General features: G+C 41.3%; 1 protein-coding gene across 1 annotated transcript in view; it reads right to left on the bottom strand.

Annotated features, from left to right (window-relative positions):
• si:ch211-186j3.6 (neural-cadherin) overlaps nt 1-12,643 on the bottom strand; it is a 617,862-nt gene extending 605,219 nt beyond the window's left edge. The window contains exon 1 of the mRNA XM_041792306.1: nt 11,605-12,643. Within this exon, the coding sequence (XP_041648240.1) occupies nt 11,605-12,643 (1,039 nt within the window). The remainder of the gene's footprint in view (nt 1-11,604) is intronic.
• Between the last annotated feature and the right edge of the window lie 7,758 nt (nt 12,644-20,401).

Genomic DNA, 20,401 nt, shown 5'->3' with positions numbered 1-20,401 from the left:
AAATTTAGCACAAGACTATTGAGCCACGTGTGGCTCTTGTAGGATGACTTGTGGCTCTTTTAATTCTTACTGGTCTTTAGTCTTGGAAAAGTAATTCCTGAAGAAAAAATTAAAAAAAGGAAATTTTTACTTCACAAATGATCCATTGCAAGTCACATCAATCAGTGTGTTTTCAACCTTTACTCTGTAGGCTTTAACTGTCAAAATCTTATTCTCAACCTCTGTTTTGTCTGATGTGTGCAGGAAAGATAATGCAAGATGATGGGACAAAAAAGGGTCAAAATATGCTCCAAACTTGATGTTTTACCTCTGTTTTATGAAAAACTGCAGTGGGTAGCTACTGACTTTTTTGAGAAGCCCTGGAGACTCAAGATCCCAGAATCAGGGGATCACAAGATCATGTTGCCATTAAAACAGCCTCCACTCTTCTTGGAAGGCTTTCCACAAGATTTTGGTGTGTTTCAGTGGGAATTTGTGCCCATTCACTCTGTAGAACATTTATGAGGTCAGGTGCTGATGTTGCACGAGAAGGCCTGGTTCACAAGCTTTGTCCCAGTTCACCCCAAAGGTGCTCAGTTGGGGTTCAGGTCAAATCTCTGGGTGGACCAGTCAAGATCTTCCACACCAAACTCATCAAACCATGTCTTTATAGTCCTTGCTTACACTGGGGCACAGCCATGCTGGAATAGAGAAGGGCCTTCCCCAAATGGTTGCCACAAAGTTGGAAGTATAGCATTGTCCAAAATGTCCTGGTATGCTGAAGCATTAAGATTGGCCTTCACTGGAGATAAGGGGCCTAGCCCAAACCCTGAAAAAAACAGTCCCATACTATTATCCCTCCTCTACCAAACTTCACAGTCGGCACAATGCAGTCAGGCAGGCAACATTCTCCTGGCATTTGCCAAACCTAGACTCACTTAACTGGCTGCCAAACAGAAGAGAGATGCATTTCCACTGCTCGACAGTTCAGTGTCAGAGTGCTTTACACCACTGGCATTGGATGCTTGGCATGCAGCTGCTCAGCCATAGAAATCCTTTCCATGCAGCTCCTGCTGCACAGTTTTTGTGAGTACATTAATGACAGTGGAAGTTCAGAACTCTTAGCAGTCGTTGACCCAACTTTGTGCTTCATGGCTGAGTTGCTGTTACTCCTAAATGCTTCCACTTTCTAAGATCACTTACAGTTGACTGGAATATCCAGGGATGAAATTTCATGCACAGTCTTATTGCAAAAGTGGCATCCATCACAGTTGGAGTCACTGAGCTCTTCACATCGACCCATTTTGTATCACCTTTGCAAATAGAGACTGCATGGCTAGGTGCTTGACTATATACACCTGTGCCAACAGGTCTGGGACAATCCAGAGATGGACCTTAGCACATGCAGTGGGATTGCAAAGATTAACAAGAGAGGAAGAGATTTCTTCTGCAGTGCAGTTCATGAGCAGAGGTGGTGTATGTGGAAAAAAAAAAAAAGAAATCTGGAATGTTTCTGTTTCAGTGTTTTATTATTTTCTTTATAACTATTAATATTTCTTGTCCCATGACCTCAATGAGACTTAACTAAAAACTAACCCAATATGGAGGGGAGTCCCTACAATGTGAGTCATTGAACCAGAAACCTGCATTAAACCCAAACACTCCTGAAGCTCAGCAAGAGACACGCAGAGGCAGACAAGAAGTGATCTGGATCCTGATACACAACTCTTGTAGCCTCACTCCCTCTCAGACTAACGTCTCTCTAAGAATCATGTCAGTATCTCTCTCTCCCTCTCTCTCTCTCTCAGGCTGTGTTAAACTGTGGCTCCACTCAGACTAAATCCCTGGAGTGAGAGTAAAAATACGAGCGAGAAAGTAAGAGAGCAAAAGAGAGAGAGAGGGAGAGAGAGTGCGACACAGAGACAGACAGAGAGAATGAGATGGGATTACAGGGATAATGCGAGCAGATGGAGGGAGGTCGGAGCTCCATCAGGACTCTCCACTCCAAAAGGATTAAAGGACTTCAACCGAGCCACCGACAACCAAACGGATGCTGCGCTCCTCACGCCTGAGACAACGAGCTGAGCCCGGCTCGCACCCCCCACCACACGCTGCTAAGCCCGGAAATGAAAACTGACATCTTTCAGCATGACGTGGTAAACAGTCAGGTCATGGGAATAAATTTCATACACCGCCCCTCCCCTCCCCTCTCTCATAAAGGTTAGGCCTTTTTCTTTTTAGAAAGCCATCCATTTGGATATCATTTTGCCTGATCCTCCTCCTAAAAAATGGTATTAACGTGCATGCTATTCCATGAAAACACAATAAAGATACAAAGGCACAAGGCCCAGTGAAGATTCAATCACATAAACTAGCGGAGGTCATGGAGGGATTTGGCTTCATAAGCAACAGTATGTAATGTGTCTCTAATCTCCAAATACAGTAAGCCAGTTTACACTTAATATATAAGTCATCCTTATTGTATCTGCTTGGATTTAGCTGGATTACACATTCCAAATCGCTCTCAATGCACTTAACTTTCAGTTCATTAAAATGCAGACAACATTTATTTCACTGCTGCTCTCAAACAATATTTACATCTGTTTTAAAGCGACAATAAAAACTTGTTTTGTTTTGTTCCTCCTCCACCAATATCCTGGAGAGTCATTTTTGACAGGAACGTAATTTAAGCTGTCTCCCGTGTGTTTGATTTCCAATCATTTGTAGGAAAAATAAAACAGTGCGGCCTGTCATGGAAGATTAAACCAGCCTCACTTTTGACAGAATGCAGCAGGGAAACGGCGTCTGCTGACACATTTAATTGATTACTTGAATTCTTCCTTAACTTTAGACAGGCTGACCCTGCTGGAATCATGATGAATTTGGATCCCTGAAACCAAAAAGCAACTTTAAACGAAGGTTAAATCTCAATCAGATCATCTCCAACACTGCTGCAAGAGTCGCATGGAGCATTGACGATGTGTAGTCCTCCATCAGTATTGATGGCTTTAAGAAGGCAATGATCGTAACAAATCGTGAGCATGGCTTCGAGAGTAAATTAGCGCCGTGTGCCAAGAGCAGGCTCAGCTTCTTTTCTGCATGAGGATAGTTCACATTACTGAGACCAATGGGTCACATTGATTGGGTTACTCCTCGAGTCAAATAGTGTTAACTGGGCTTAATGGAACAAGCTGTGGGACTGCGTATTTCCAGTGAACTTAGTAAGACAGAAAGACAGAGACTGAGACAGAAAAGTAGAAACAAATGTGCAAAATTATGATCAGGGAGGCTGTTTCAAGCACACACAAAAGGTTTTTAATCTAGCTCAACTTAAAACCCAGTTAAACCTTCATTTTCGTTTTACAATCTGACAAATTCACATGGTACAGCCAACAGTTGTTTAAACTGTTAAAGGGTCAGATGCTTTTACTTCCTGTAGCAATCACAGCTAAAGATTTGTATTTTACTAAATAGAAATCGCATTAAGGGTGCATTCACACCAGAGCTTTTTAATCTGCTTTAAACAAATCCTGGTCATATTCCTGGATAGTCTGATAGTCTAGTGCGGACCAAGTAAGTGGATTCTGGTGTGGTTAAAAATGGGAGTTTTGATTCGCTTCCAAACAAACCCTGGTGCGGTTTGTTTGAAGTTTGAAAGCAAAGTGGACCAACCTGTAAACCAAAAGCATAAGATGGCACAAAGTATAATGGTTTATGGGTTTATATATGTGATTTGGTACACTTAATTCATGTCAGTACCTCGCTTGGTGTCTGTGTAGCCATAGCAACATGTTGTAGTCTCTTTCTCAAATGTTGGCTCTCTTTTTCTTTGGTACTGATTCATTCGTCTCATGTTAAGAACAACATGTTGGACAGCTCACTGCCTTGCTGTCTGCTCACAACAGCCCAAAACAAAAGCAGAAATCCCAAGACAGTAGAAATTTGGTGTTGTTTCATTGTTCATGTGGGGAAAAAAAAGGCCGGCAGAAGGAGATGGATTTCTGGTTTCGTCCTTTTCTACATCTCCTCTTCTTCTTCGCCACTCTTCGTTTGGGACAGTGCCACAAACTTATAGTTTGGTTTGTTTCACCAAGGGCAATGTAAATGCGAACCAAACCACAGGAAAGTTAACCTTGCAAAGCAGATGGATACGCCTGTTTCCTTGTTTCTCACCATCTTGCAAAGCTCCCGTCTGAACAGTTTCGGACCGGTCAGAAAGTGACAGGACCAATCAGCATCGAGGGGCAGTACTTTTGGGCGTGGCAGAGTTGTGACATAAGTAAGCATGGACGAAATTTTGATTTCAGAGGTGGGGGGGGGGCACAACTGGTTTGAGTACGGGGGGTATGATCAATAGACCTCATTTACATAAAATTATACCTAATTTTTGAGTAAAAATAAGCTATAATACGCTATAATAAGATATAAAAATAAGATTATCATCACTCTAACATTTGTCACAATGCTCAATCTCATGACTAACATATCTTTATTCTTTCAACCTCACCTGTGAGCCTCCAGTCTCTCCTCCTCCATCTCCTCCAGTCTCTCCTCCTCCATCTCCTGTATCTCCTCCTCTACCTCCTCCATCTCCTCCAGCCTCTTTTGCTCTACCTCCTCCAGTCTCTCCTCCTCCATCTCCTGTCTCTCCTCCTCTACCTCCTCCAGTCTCTCCTCCTCTACCTCCTCCATCTCCTCCAGCCTCTCCTCCTCTACCTCCTCCAGCCTCTCCTCCTCCATCTACTCCAGCCTCTCTTGCTCTACCTCCTCCTGTATCTTCTTCTGGATTTCTATTATCTGTCACCTGACAAAAAAAATATTGATGGATGACATATGAACAGTGGGACAATTTGGGATGCAACAATCATTGATTTTGATGGTATAGTCTGAAGAAAAAACTCAGTTTCTCAATTATTATGTCTAATTTATTCACAGACAATATGGATGTATAAAATCACATTTATAATCCAAGGTTTTATTTTATTTTATTTTTCCCACTAACTTTCATTGTAAGTGTTTTTAAACAGTGGCTGCCTTTTCAAAACACAAATAACACATGAAAAAAAAAATCAAAAAGTGTATCTCTTTGGCTTTAAATATACGCTTTTTTAAAATCTCTGTGTTGTTGAGGCTCTACAGTAATAATAATAATAATAATAATATTTTATTTGTCAGCTCTTTCAATAAAACTCAGACACTTTACAAGAATAAAACAATTACATAATATGAACATATAAATTGCAATACATAAGTTTATCATAAAGTTATATAATAAAAGATTATTTTAAAAAAATCAAGTAATACTAATACTACTACAACTACTAATAATAATTATAATAATACTAGGAGGGGAGAGAGTCTGAGTTTCTGATGGATGAGGGGAAGGAGTTTGTGGTGTAATGTGTTCCTCTGAGTAACTTACACTTTCACTTCTAAAGAAGTCTCTTATATCCAGTTTTCTTTTTTTCGACATCTTGCCACCTGGCTGCGCCTAATTAGCAAACACACATTCACATGCACGCACACACACAGACACACATTCAATGTTAATATAAACGAAACCTCTGATATCAAAATCCGTCTAGCTGACGTGACCCAGGCAGAACAAATGCCCAACATGTTAACAACTTACAGTGGCAGATGAACGTGGACTCATTGCCAACCAGCTAAACACCGGTGCGCTCATGTGCCATAGTCCAGGCTTTGTTTACAACTAGATGGAGTGACAGCGGGGACGGCCAATCACACGTTAGCAAGAAACGGCAAAGCCAATCGATGAGCTTGTGGGCCAGTGGGCGGTCTAAAGAGAAACAGGCTTCAGCTTGAGCAGCCGTTTTCCGCTTGGTCCTAGTGCTCAACCTGTCTCCATTTAATATAGCGTAACATTGTTTTTGGATGGTAAAAACTGCAGGGGACCAAAACAGCCTTTTTAAAAAGTGCAGGGGACATGTCCCCCCTGCCCCCCCCCAAATTTCGTCCCTGTAAGCAAGCAGCAACAAGAGGCTGGTGCAATTATGGCAGAAGACATTAGTGTGGATGCCGCTAAAGAGTCAGTTCATCAGAACTCAACAACATTTCTTCGTTAAAAGAACAAAGAACAGCAGTGAGTTGTTTTCTTTTCAAAAATGACAAAAGTCGTGTACTGACATGTCTACAGTCGCCATGGTTCACGTTATGCAGTTCTCTGTGGAGTGCACCTGATGATGGAGGGGTGCTCCTCGGTAGTGGCTAAGTCACGTGCTTTGTTGCTCTGATTGGCCCGTAAAGATGCGACAGAGGATTCATCCAATCACCCTCCTAGTTTTTTTTCAAAGGCTCTGCCCTTTTTAAAAATGCTGTCTATGGGAAGTTTTCCTGATGGATGTGTGAAACAAATACTGTTTCACATATACTCTGTCATGTCAGGTTATAGGAAAGTTCAACAATTTTGCAATTTGAGTTCCAAACCAAACCGAACTGAGTCCCCTGGACTATCAGGTGTGAAAACGACCTACTTTACAAAGGCTGTTTCATTTAATCTGTGATAAACACTGATGGACTTGACTGTTTTTGGTGTTTCTCCATAAAAAAAGCCATGTTGATTGGACATAATGGATCTACAAGACATATCGTTAGATGCCTTGTCACCTTAGATATTATTTTCCAGTTTAGGTCTTCATTTTCATTTAAAGTAAGAGGAGGAAGAATGGAGTGGAGTTTAGGTTGTAATCATCACTAATGGCCAGATCAGAGTGCTTGAATTAAGGGGGGTTTTGGCCCGGCTGTAATGGCAAACACACTAGAGTGTGACAAGCGTTGACCTGCGACCATGACTTGACAAGACTAGTGTGTCAGAATTTTTCTTGCATCATTGTCTAGTTTGACCTAACATCAACATTGTCAGTCCTGATGCCTACCAACAGGATTTGCTATCATTTGCTACTAATGTGTACATATTCTGTTTTATTTAGGTTATTACACGCATACCTAAAGTCCAGTCCATAGCCAGTCTTTTTGATACATCCTTAATTATTATGCATAATCCAATTCATAACTGTTTCTTGTTTATTTTTTTCTTCTTTTACAAGCAGTACAATCTCAGAGCACTAGAGTGAATGACACTCTTTGACCCGCCCCCCCTGATGACCTGTGAACTCGCATAGTGGTGATGTCAGCGTACGATGAGTGACCAGGATCATACCGTAGTGCGTCCAGTGTGTCGGCAAACATGGGTCGAGATTTTAGTTGCATAGTCTGGAATAGTGCTGTTGTGAGCGACCAACAAAAAAAAGCAGTCTGAGCCGGCCCTAACTTAACACCTCTGGCTCTAGCTATGCTAACAGCCCAGATTTGGCTTGTGTTTTTGATTTACTGTTACATCTCCAAACATCTATAAACATATTCCATCAGCTGAGGATCTGTACTGACCACAGTGAACATTGTTAAGATGTACATATTTAAAAAGATAGCAATTTTCAGCTGCTAACTCCACACTGCTTCTGTTACCATCCTTTCTGCCACTCAGTGGATGGAACAACAGGGACCTGCACTGCTGTTACATCACATTCATACCCTCTATGAACACAGAGAACAGGAAGAGTGACAGATGTGCTATTAATAGTCCATCAACAGTGAATTGTAGTTTTTACACAGGAAACCCACTTGACATACATAAAATCCACCTATGGGAAGTGCAGTTGGATTCCCTCATCACCATGGTTCTCCTTTCCTATCTTCTTACTCACACCTTTCCTTCACCCTGTGATGTTTTTCATCGTGGTTAAGGAAAAGCAGAAAGCAAAGAACCAATGAGGTAATTTTATGTACTTTTGGAATGAACCCCTCGTCTTTCCTTCCCGTCTTGCCAGTTCTTCTTCGTCCCTAGTGTCACGCCTTCAAGCCTCTGTTTCTAGTGCTAGATATTTTTGGATTCATCTGTGCTTTCCACTTTCAATTTTTTTACCCTAACTCTCCTAAAATAAAGACATGATATCCTGAAATGACTGTTTTTGAGTCGTTACTTTGAGTCCAATCACCTCTGGTCTTTACAGGTAGTAGCTAATATTGGCTGGACACAACACAAGACAGGATAATTTCATATTTAACGTACCATCTGACTTTAACTAACCTTGTTAAGATATTCCTTTTCTCAGTTCTCTCCCTAAGTTTCCTCTGTTGGTAGATTCAATATCATCCATCATAGTAGCAATTAGCTTAGAGGAATAAACAGCTTTGAATCATTATGGTTAAAGGAAAGAGATCAATCAGCAACTGGTTGGATTTTTCACAGAATAAAGTGCGTTTCAAAAGTGAACAGAATAAAGAAATACAAAAGGTTATGTAAACTCCAACTCCAAAAAAGTTGGGATGCAGCGTAAAATGTGAATAAAAACCAAACAGTGATTTTTGAAATTCCTTTCAACCAGTTTCCAATAGAAAAGTCAAAAAGAGACGATATTTGACTGCCCTTCTGCATCTCCTCCTCTCCATTATGAGTTTATCAGGCCATCTCATCCATGATGTGTAAAGATACGTTTGGGACAGAACAGCCTGCCACTGGTTGCCTATACGTCCGTCACCATGCATTGTGGAATACAAAATTGCAGTTAGTATTACCAGCTAGCAGCAGAAATAATTTTAAAAATATATGAAAAAAAAATGATAAAAAGGCGTTTAATGTCAGAGTGACTGGTGTAGATTTAATCTTTAAGGACCCTAGAAAGTCACCCAAATTCCAGGGTCTCTAGAGAAGCTGCAGTAAGGGCTACTAAGGCATGGGTTGTGTCATTTAACAGCAAAACAGCTAGCTTCAGTGTGGGGAGGGAGTAAGTGGCTATGACTTATGGTTCAAAAGTTATTTAACTTTTTTTAACCTCTGTATCTTCTTGTAGTATGCAAAAATGTTGGCCCTTGAGGTAAAATCAACCATTCATCCATCCATCCATTTTCAATACAGTTTATCCCATTCAGGGTCGTGCGGCCCCCCCCCCCACCAGCTGTCATTGGGCGAGAGGTGGGGTACACCCTGGACTGGTCGCCAGTCAATCGTAGGGCTGGCATATAGAAACAGACAACCAGGCACACTCACACCTACGGCCAATCAACCTAACATGCATGTTTTTGGTGGTGGGAGGAAGCCAGAGTACCCAGAGAGAACCCATGCATGCATAGGGAGAACATGCAAAACATGCAAACTCTAACCCCTGCGCCGCCATGCAACCCTCAACCATTCATATTTTCATTTTAGTTTAAAAATATGAATGTTGTTTTAAGAATGATCATGTAGGCATATATTTGTTTCATTAAATTATTAGTAATCATAGTGGTAAAGTTGAGCACATCTGAAAATTTCTAACAATTTTTCTCTTTGGCTTTGGAAAAAAATAAAATCAAATAATATGGCCTCCCTGGTAATCAAAGTGCCCATCCCTGAAGAAGGTAAAACAACTTCAGTCATACATAGTTTTTCTGTTCAGAGGAGCTTGACTCCAAATAATCCATAATAACTTGAAGACATTGTTGCACAGTTGTTGCTACCCCTGAACGCTACATGACAAATGTTTTTAATCACAGCGGTCAAGATTAACTGGATTAGTTATGATCGATTAAGGTCCACAATTAGTGCATTACCGTTTTTAAAACTGTAATTAATCTCATGCTTTATTGGTTCCCTTTTCAGCACTCATTGGTTAAGCCATTGCAACCACAGTGATATAAAACAAGTCCACCAATGCTCATTTATACCTCAATTTATTAAAAAAAAAAAAAAAAACAGCTCAATGGACAAGTCAAAAATCATTAACCTTTAGTGTTATCACACAGTTACCTTTTTACCATTCCCTTATTTTCCTTTTAGTCCAGTACAACGTTCTTATTCTGTGGTTAAGTTCATTCTAAATTTTTGATCAGCCTATTCAGTAACTCCCAGTTTAAGGCAATAGAAAAATCCAAAATGCCCCTAAAACATTTTGGAATATAATATAGTGTAAATTTGACAGCCCTAATTCATGATTATATTTCCTGATAACTAAGCAGCCCTAGAAAATAGCCAATCAGAATTAAGGAATCTAATGTAGGGGAGCTTTAGCCCCCGGCCACCCTCTGGACACGCCCCTGTATTCAGAGTCAGTATAACACTTTTCATTTTGTTTTCTCTCTCCAGTGTTCAGTGTCACCGTCAATTAGCCCTCCTCCTCCTCCTCCTCTTCCTCCACATGTGCATGTATTAATTCAAATGTGGCTGCATGTTACATTTCTCTCTGTCTGTCTGCTCGCGCTCTGCTCTATCCGCAGGACATAATTAACCTGTTGGTGAGGTGGCTGTCGCGTGCAGCGCTTTTCCCCTGACATCCCAGCATCTGTTGCTAGTGGCAGCGGCTGCAGACACAATCCCTTTACCCTAATTTATCCCCGCACGAGTCATCATCAACACTGATGAATGTCACTCAGTTTAACCTCTACTGTAAACACCGCGCTCTCTGATACCGCTGACATCAAGACTCCCCCCCCCCCGGAGGCAAGTCTGATATCTTTTCTGATCCGCGTGGATGTAAGGACGACAGGAAGCTCAGATGTGAGTTAGAAAGGCAGCTCAGAGTTTAGCACGCACTTGAGGTGGCATTTAGAACAGCAACAGGATCGAAGAGCAGCACCAGACTGACAAGGTGGTTGAGGTTTCTCCTCTAATGGGGGCTTTGTTGCATTTTAAGACCCACTGACTTTGTCTTTTCTGAAGAGTGGAAGTTTAATGTCAAAGGGAAAATGTTTAAGAGTGGATGGAGACTTTTAGAAAGAGCAGGCAGCACGATAAAACATCCATACATGCTGGTGTATTTCTTTTTTTAAAAGTGATTGGTTAAAGCCAGTGGTGCTGCGCATGTATATGGAGAAAACCTGCTTATTTTCCAGCCTGTGTGGGCTAAACCCACTTCTATCATCTCTCCAAGGATGGCAAAGGCAACACTAGCACTAGAAGAGCACCTGTGCAGTGCACTGGAATGCACCGCCTCCGAAATCGCCAAGAATTATGAACTCAAAATGCATATGTCTCTGCCTGTAGTTGGTAAGCCAGTGGTGAGGGTAAAATCTGCCTTTTTTTCAGAATGATCCTTACTTCCTAAGGCAGAGAAATAAAGTAACAATAGCCCATTTCTAGGTGAACTAAATTTGCAAAATAGGCTCAAATGTCTTTGAAATACACGATAGTTATCCTACGCTGGGTAAGAGTACACCCAGCTCTCCACGCACCACCACACAGCTAAAGCTGTATCCTGCAGCAACACAAGTCTAGAGCTTACTTCAAGTCTATTCTGCAGAGAAACAGCTGCAAAAACCATTACAGGAAATAATTTTGAACACTGCATCCAGAGATTACTGAGAGTATAGGTCATTCTTTCTCTCTCCGTGCGTATTTACGCACAGACCTCCACGTATACGCAGACATGATATGGAAATAGAAGAGAAAATCACTTCTTATATGCAGAACTAGAATAAAAGACAACGTGACACACAGGAAGTGCACGTACAGGACACAGAAATGTCGCACAATCCTCCGTTCATTGCTCTCTCCCTCTCCTCTGTCACTCTCTCACACCGGCTCGCTGTCAACTCGCGCGCACACACGTGCGTGCTCGCAGTTTTGCTCACCTCTCTTATCCTGAACTTTGACAGTGATCTCCAGAAGAGCCTCGGTCTCTCGGTCCAGTCTTTGTGATATGATAATATCCCCGGTGTCCCGGCTCACGCTAACCGGGGAGCTCTCCTCGTCGGGCTCCACGAGCTCAAACGCCGGCGACTGAAACCTCACCGGGTTCAGGTTCATCACCACGGAACCGATCCCTGCATCCTCGGACACGTTGATAAAAATGGGGCTGTCTGGTTCCAGGACTGACCTGGACTTTCGCTCGTGCGCTTTAATTGTCGCTGTAGTTTTCCGTTTGGACGCGGGCCACTGTCGAGGGTTGATCTCGACAGAGACGCTCTGGCTCGTGCGAGGTGGCCACCCGCGGTCCCGGGCAAACACTTCAAACTTAATCGGTTCGTCCAGACCGAGAATTGAGTCCACCAGGAGAATTTCTCCGGTTTTCGGCACCGCGTAAAAACTCCCGTTTTTGGGCAGCGCAAAGTAAATAAGCTCCGCGTTCTTCCCACTGTCATCATCCCGCGCGCTGACCGTGTAGATGGCCGTGCGGAGCGCAGTGGCATCATCCACGATCAGTTTCACATCAGCGCTGGGGAAGCTGGGCTCATGGTCGTTGGTGTCCAGGACGTCCACCTTTATAGACGCCACCTCTGTGACCACCGGAGACTCACTTTCCACATCCCGGGAGAGTCCCACGCATTGCCCGCAACACAAACCAAGACCCAGCGCGTATTCAGCCCGCTCCTCCCGGTCCAGGACCCCAGAAGTCTTCAGTAATATATGCCCCCGGTTGTGGTGCGCAAATACTCGAAAATTCTCGCTCCCGTCTCCGAGGAGTTTAAACTGTGTCGCCGCTGATCCGGATTCCCCTGGACCGCACAGCCTGTTAGAGTTCAGCCGCTTTAACGGGACGCTCAATCCGTTGACCCGCGAGCCCGGAGACGAGTTCTCAAACACATGCCCGTGAAAGAACGGCACCTGCTCCACGGTCCTGTTCCCCAAAGCGCACGAAACCATAAAGGGTAAAAAAGCGACCCAAATCATGACTGGATACCTCAGTGACTCCGCTGCACTAACGCGCTCGTTCCACGCAGAAATCCATGGTTGCTCTCCTTCCACTGGGATATTTCTCCTTTTTCCCGATAAGATCCAAAACTTCCTTTGAATGAGCACGCAGAGCTTTGTTGGCACAGCACTTCATCTCGACGCAGGAGAACTTTGTCTCCGTGTTGGAGTTGTGCGTCCTCCTCTTCTCCTGCTCTCCTCTGTGTGCTGTCTGACCAGCAGCGCTGTCTGCCTGTGCGCGTCCTAGAAAAAAAAATGCTTCTTACTGCTCGAGTGCGCGCTTACCTCCGCTCCCTTCCTCGCCCTCTCCAGTGTGCGTTGTTTTCCAGCGATCTCACTCTCAATCCATCTTACTATGAATTGCCGCAAACTGTGCGCTCTGAGACGGATCAAACCAGATCGAGTTCCTTTTTTAGGGCTGGGCTTTAAGAATCAAATATCACACTGATATTTAATAGCTGGGAGAATTATACAAATTGATTTTTTTTTTCCTGCAAAGAAATAACAAATCTTTGTCACACTGCTCGAATTAGAAGCTCTGATATGATTTTTGTGAAAATGTATTAATGTAGGAACCTTTTTGATACCATGACAGTCAAAGCAGAAGTTCTAGACACCCCATAAGGACAGTGTTTGATCCTTAATTATCTAAAGTTTCAGGCAAACCCTTACACACCTAATTGTCAAACATATTAGCAGTGTTTAAGTGATAAAATCTCCATTCATTTAAGGATCAGTTGCATACAAAAACAGACACTAAATGAACTTCAGTCATAATTTTAACCAAAAGAGAGAGATTTCTTTGAAACTGTGACTGCTCCACACACTTCTCTAAACCTTGCCAACATGTTTGTGTAACTCAGAATGCAGAAGTTTGCTGACATAAAAAAAATAACACCTAGAACAGGGGTGTCAAACTCAGTCACAGCAGGGGCCAGATTCTGGATTTAGGTCTAACCTGAGAGCCTAACAGGGTCAACATTTAACCATCACTGTCAACCTCATTTTCACCAGTAATAAAATATGAAAAAAAAAAAAAAAAAAAAAGCACTGCTGATAAATCATTTGGAAATTCAAAAAGTAAAAATGATGAGTTTAGAGGCTCAAATGTGAGATAAAAATTCCAACTTATTAGTTCAAAAGATCAGAACACGATATTAAAGATAGAAAAATAATGTTTTTAAAGAGTAAATATTTGAGGAGAAGTTTGAAATCATAGGTTTAAAAGGTCAAAATATAAGATCAAACTTGAAATCATGAGTTTAAAGGTCAAAATATGACTTAAAATTTTAAATTGTGAGACTGACAGGTCAAAAAATGGGATTAAAAAGCCAAAATTATGAGTTGAAAATGTCCAAATATGAGCTAGAATTCAAAATGATGAAAGTTAAAAATATTAGCCTACTTAGATTTAAAATTGGGAGTTTAAAAGGTTAAAATTTGATATAAAAAGTAATAATTATGAATTTAAACTGTAAAAATATGAGAAAAAATTGAAATCATGAGTTTAAAAGTCAAAATGTGGGATTAAAAAGCCAAAAGTAAGAGTTGAAAATGTCAAAGTATGAGCTAGAATTCAAAATGATATAATTTGAAAATATGACTTAAAGGGAAACTTCAACATTTTGGCGAATTTGGCAATTGCCATACCATAAGCCCTATAGTCTTACTAACAGGTTCCTTACCTTTAGTTTTCGGTGCAAGCTATTTTTAGATCGGTGCTGCTGAGTTCGGAGCTGCTCTACCAACGCTATGGAGTCTTTTGCTATCCTGACTTTCCCTCATCAGACTCATCAAATACACAATCCAACAACTCCAAAACGCTCTCGTGGACAAGTTGTGACCTGTACATTCACCACGCTATGAAATAATCATGGAACATTATGAGACGGAGATGTTTTAAAGTTAAATGCAAAGCCAGAACTACACTCCAGACACGGCTGCTGCACTGTGTCACTCCGCCCAATGGTTTACTCAAGAAATAGTTCCGAGTATTTGCTTCATGTGTCCTAATGTTACATAATTATACGTTATTATTTCATAGTGTGGTGAATGTTCAGGTCACAACTTGTCCAGAGCGTTTTGGAGTTGTTGGATTGTGTATTTGATGAGTCTGATGAGGGAAAGCCAGGATACCATAAGAATCCATTGTGTTGGCAGAGCAGCTACTATCTCAGCAGCACCTATCTAAAAATAGCTTGCACTGACAACTAAAGGTAAGGAACCCATTCGTAAGACTAGAACTATCAAACTATTAAGATTTGTAATCCTGATAAATCTCAGATTTGATGTAGTTGATTCCTTTAATATCACATTTCTGAATTTCACTATCTTGCATTTAATACTGTTCTTGCTTCATTTTAGACTTCACTGCCTTCACTAAATGGTATAGACTTCCTGTTTGGTTATGTTTCTGCTGTCATTTTGAAAGTAAAAAGGAGGTTTGGGTAGATTTAAAGGCCCTGTAAGTGAAAATGAATCTGTATTTAGGTTTGTTGTATGACAGGTCAGTGTGTTATGAACCTCTACATTAGATATCAGTTAAATAAAACATCTCCAAGTTTATAAATTTAAGCTTCAAAATCATGAAAAATGAGGCAGTAAAATCTGCTTCAGGATGGTATGGGCGTGTCTGTTGAATGAGCTGAAGCCCCGCCCACTCCAGAGAAATATGATCCTCTCAAATTTTTAAAAAAATGTAATTGATTGAAAAGGAAATAAGCTTTAAAAAGAAAAAAAGTGCAGAATACTTTTGACTTTTCCACTGTGCTGTCTGAATTTTTGAGGCATAAAGGAGCAGTGGTGGACTATTTTACATCGCTGTGGCTGCAGAGAGATGTTGAAGTGGCTTAAGCAGAGTGTGCTGAAAAGGAAAATAAAGCATGCAATTAATGAATTAATGCTGACAGCCTCATTAAAACAATAACTTACCCATTACTTGGTGCCAAGGATATATATATATATTTTTTTTTTTTTTTTGCCCTGGTATCAAACTTGTATTAATATCTTCTGACACAGGCAGAGCCAGGCGATGGCTCACAGGGTTTAATGTGTTTTCTCACATCCTTTACCCTGAGTATGAACTCTTACTGTCTGGTAGGTGATACAGAGTCCCAAAATGTAAACTGAACCGCTTTAAAAACTTGTTCATGCCCGCCTCAATTAGAGTTTTGAATAATGTTTCCTGAAGATGTAGCCGGATTGTGCAATAATGTCATGGTGTTATCTTTTTTACTTTATCTTGTCTTGCTGTATGTTATTCTTTGTCATTGTTATTTATTGCCAGCATTTTTTCTTTTGAAGTATTTCTATGAGGGTCTTGTGCAATATTGGTATGTGCAATATGTGTGGGTTATGTGATTGCATCCTTTTGTTCTAGTCTATTACTTCTGTTATTAATTGGCAGCTTCATCTGTGCAGATTTTGACAAGACAAATTTCCCTAAGGGGACAATAAAGTGTACCGTAAAAGGCCAAAATCTTTGAGGTAGGTTTAAAGGATGTTATTGCTGAGATTTATTACAAGGTAAACCCTGTTAGCGATCTAGACTCACACATATAAAGTTAGCTTATCTTGATACTCAAGTATATGTACTGACTGGCTTTCATCGGGTCCAGAGTTGCCAGGTCTGTAGTTTCCTGCGGAATTGGGCTACTGCCGCAGGTAGATTTTTTTGTCCGCGGGTTGAGTGGATCCATTTTTTGGTGTCTTGTGTATGTGTTTTCAATATCCAAAGCAGAATAAACGATTATATTTACTGTCAAATACAACTAAATCAACCAGCAGGGAAGCAGGAAAAATTAGAACATAGCAAACAACCAGAGATGCACTGTACCACACTGGCAAATAGACATACATAAGCAGCATGCCTGTATGCACACAAGCAATATATGTGGTATGGCTTTAATGGCCAATGTTGAATTTCAGCATTGGGCTTGGTTTTGGGCCGTTTTTTTTATTGGCCATTGGGCTCGTTTTTTCACCCATACCTGGCAACCTTGATCAGGTAATATTTACTTGCATGATGACAGAAACCATTTAAGTGCTGTTTCAGTAAAGTCAGCTTAAAGTAAACAGGTAACAAAAGCTAGGCTGCTGGTTTGCTGATTCACACCGCTGTCCAGTAGGTGGCAGTAGTCAATAGTCAAACAAAACACAAAGAGAAGAACTTTAACAGTCTGAGCATGTGCTAGAGCCAAGATGGCCGCACTGTAAACAAAAGTGACTCTTACAAAAAATTTCTGATTTCAACTTTTGTGCAAATCTGTTGATGTTATTGCAATTATAAGCTAAGGTTTAGGTATCATAAGGCCAATTGCATATTTGCCTTGAATGTAAGATCTCTGCAGCTCAACTTATTTGACAATCATCCCTTAATCTGCAGAGTTTGACTGTTTATGGATGTTAACACTTTTACAACAGTGAAGTTACTGACTGAGTTAGGTAAGTCCCTTTTTTTGGAGAGCAACTTAAACAGTATAAGGAAGATGTACAAAACCCTGAGGAAGTGTATTTCCTGGATCAAATGCACCTTTTAGTTTGTACTTTGATTACTTGACAATCATCCCATAATCTGCAGAGGCCTTCAGAGTTTTCACAGAGTTCCTTTGGGCATTAGACACTTTTGCACCATGAGTGAAGTTACTGGCTCAGTCAGATAACTTCCACCTGTGTGGAGCAACCGTAATATTTACTTGATGGTATACTACAGGTATGGAAGAGGTCTCCCTGGTGCAGTGTGCACCTTTTAGTTATTCTCACTTGCAGTCACTAAAGTTGTTCTACCTTGAGAGGCATAAATGTCCTAGATATATGTATGTGGTAGAAATGATGGAAAATGAAATGCATGAAGAACATAGCTGAATCTAACTTACTTTATCAAATGTTATCACAAAGTTTCTCAACTTATTTAAACTCAAGTGTCAGTGCATGACTTAAAAAAAAAAGCTTTTTGTAAATGCAACATGAAATTTCTTGTTTGAGTTAAAGTTATTTTTACCGTTGATTTTACAGTGCAGAGAAGCCTATCCCACACAGGTAGGATGCTGAAAAGGTAACAGGATGGCCAGGGCTCTCATGTCTGGTAGTGGGTACTCCTTTACCACTGTAATCCAAAATGCAGATAATGTCTTAGACTTGGAATGGACACATTTAGGCCTTTCAGACCAGCAGGGCCCCATTCCAATTCCAGATGGCGAACATAATTTTGAACCAGCCAGTGTGTTCAGACCGCAAAAAGAAAAGAAGATTCTGAAACCTGAAAAGTCAGTTCTCAGCTGGAATCAAAAAATAGTTGTTTCTTCCTTGCAAACCGTGACATCATCAGTGGGCATGTCTTCTTCTAGGTTGGAAAGACAACTGATGACAAAAATGCAGAAAAAGTGGTCTGTAAATAGACAAAATGTTTGGTTGCAATCGGGCTATCGAGAGAATTCCAGGTGAAACTGGAAAGTAGTACAAAGAAGAGCAAGTTACATGCCAAACTTGCAGGACAGATGGTGAAGGCTGGGATCCAGACCAAATATTTAATAAACTCAAGCAGATGAAGAGGGAATACTAAAAGACATGGGCAAAAGTGGAGCTGGACGTGGTGATAGATGACCATCCCATCCTCCCACTTTGGATCCACTTAAAGTGGTGTGAATGCAGGCTGGTTCTCCAGAAAGAACCAAGGTTCTGGGACACCAGAACAGATGTCTGTATGAAAGCACTAACTGTTGAATCTGAGTTGACTTCAATGAACTGATCCTCCTCTGCAGTGCTGAAGTCATCAGCTGGTGTTGCTAAGCCCTGCTGCACCACAACCCCTTTATAACGCCACTCCCCCTGGGGGTGCGCAGAAAAAGTTGGACAAATTTACACTAAACATTTAAAATATATTATCTTGGACGTTGCTGTCAGTTTTTACTGTCAACAGTGTTTTTTATTCCAGAGCATCAAGTCTGGCATCTTTTTTTCAGGATGACTTGAACTATGTTGACATAAACAATACATTCTGACTCTATTATCCGGTTTAAAAATGTATCAGTGCATATCTGAAAAAGTCGATATATTGCCCGGCCCTATTGTTGTACCGTAAAGCTGCTTTTTACCGTGAGGAAATGTCCCAGAACAGACTGTTTTACGCATACATTCTCCATTATCAAGGCTGATGCATCAGTAACAGAGTGGCAGGAACCGACTCTCTCATCAGAAATGAACTCCTCAGCAATCCGGCTGTGAAGCGAATCAACTCGTGCCCGTGCGCGTGCCCAAACACCCGCACTACCACAGCCAGGAGCGCAGCAAAGCGTGCGCACGTGCCTCTGTGCGCGTCAGGGGCAATCCTCGGGGAAACAAGTCGACCTCCCCTCTCCCTGTGATCAATGTCCAGCCGTGCACGTCCAGATCCATCACTCCCCTTTCCAATAACACGTCAGGCTATTGGATTAAAATAATGTAAAAATCGATCATCTTAAAACGCCTCCAGGGGGAGAAAGAGAAAATAAAGGCGTATAGCTCAGAGCAGGAACTCTGGAACAACTTCAGAGCTGTCGTCATGTCACAGAGGTGATGCATTTAAACATGTCCATCACCTGCTCGGGTTGTTTTAACACCGCCTGGTCTTAGGACTGTGAATGTTGCAGAGAGCTCTTTGGCTAAAAGAACATCTTAAATTCAATATAACAAATATTCACCTCTCTTTCATTTTTCCCATCAATAGACAAGAGTGTTAATTCTTTATGCGCTCATAAATGAGAGAATCTGTGTGGGTCCAAAGCATGCTACGTGGTCATTAACTCATCCAAAACACAGATCTTCAGAGTGCCACTGTGCTGTTTGAACTCCTTCTCTCATTAACACTGCAACCTGTGCAGGTTTTTGAAAGTTTAAAATCAGCAGTCCTTGGATAACGCAAGTTTTGGGCTTCATACCAAAACTTTGTTCATAGATTTAGTCAAAGTTTGGCTTTGTGTGGGAGTGCATTTCCAGCAGTGTTTAGCATAACATTTAAAATCAGCATGTGCAGGTGAGCCTGCTCTGCAGGATTTCAGCAGCAAGGAGAACAGTGAGGTATCATGGGATGCATACTGTTAGGAAATTATAGATAGGTTTTTCTATAATGTTACCTCAGAGAAAGATGTGGTCGATGACTGAGCCATTATCCTGACTTAACACTTCATCATTATATTATGTATCAACACCTCAGGCAACCAGCCAATACTTCACTATAAAACAAATGACTACAAATGAGCATAAATGTTGTATAACAGCGCGTGGCCTCGACACAATCTGAGGCTTTTTTCATACTTCAACCCCCAGAGAGCTGCAATGATTGGACGTGTTTAAGGACGCTTTACCTGCATGAGAGTCTTTGAAAAGCAGGAAATGCTGATCACGTCAAAATCCTATCAGCACTAATTACTAATTATCTCAGACCACAGGCAGATTTTCCCCCTAGTTAAAAAAACAACTGACAGTAGTAATTCTTAAGAGTAATAATTAACCACATTTTAATTACAGCATGTAGACTAAAGAAAACTATTTATCACCACTTTTTGTGTGTTTTGTTTTGTGTCGGGGGACCTGCTTGATCCGTGGACGTTATGAAGCAGCGCCCCATAAAAACATTATGTTTAACAGTCCACTTCCTTGTTTCTTTTATGAGTTTATTTTAGTCTTTTTATGCCTTTATTCAGACAGGACAGTGGAGACTGGGGAGAGAGAGAGCTGGGAGGCATGTTGGAAAGAAGCCAA

This window comes from Cheilinus undulatus, linkage group 1 (genome assembly GCF_018320785.1).
Source record: "Cheilinus undulatus linkage group 1, ASM1832078v1, whole genome shotgun sequence".
NCBI classification, from domain to species: domain Eukaryota; kingdom Metazoa; phylum Chordata; class Actinopteri; order Labriformes; family Labridae; genus Cheilinus; species Cheilinus undulatus.
The sequence above is the reverse complement of the archived record's forward strand: the minus strand, read 5'-3'. Positions and strand labels throughout refer to the sequence as shown.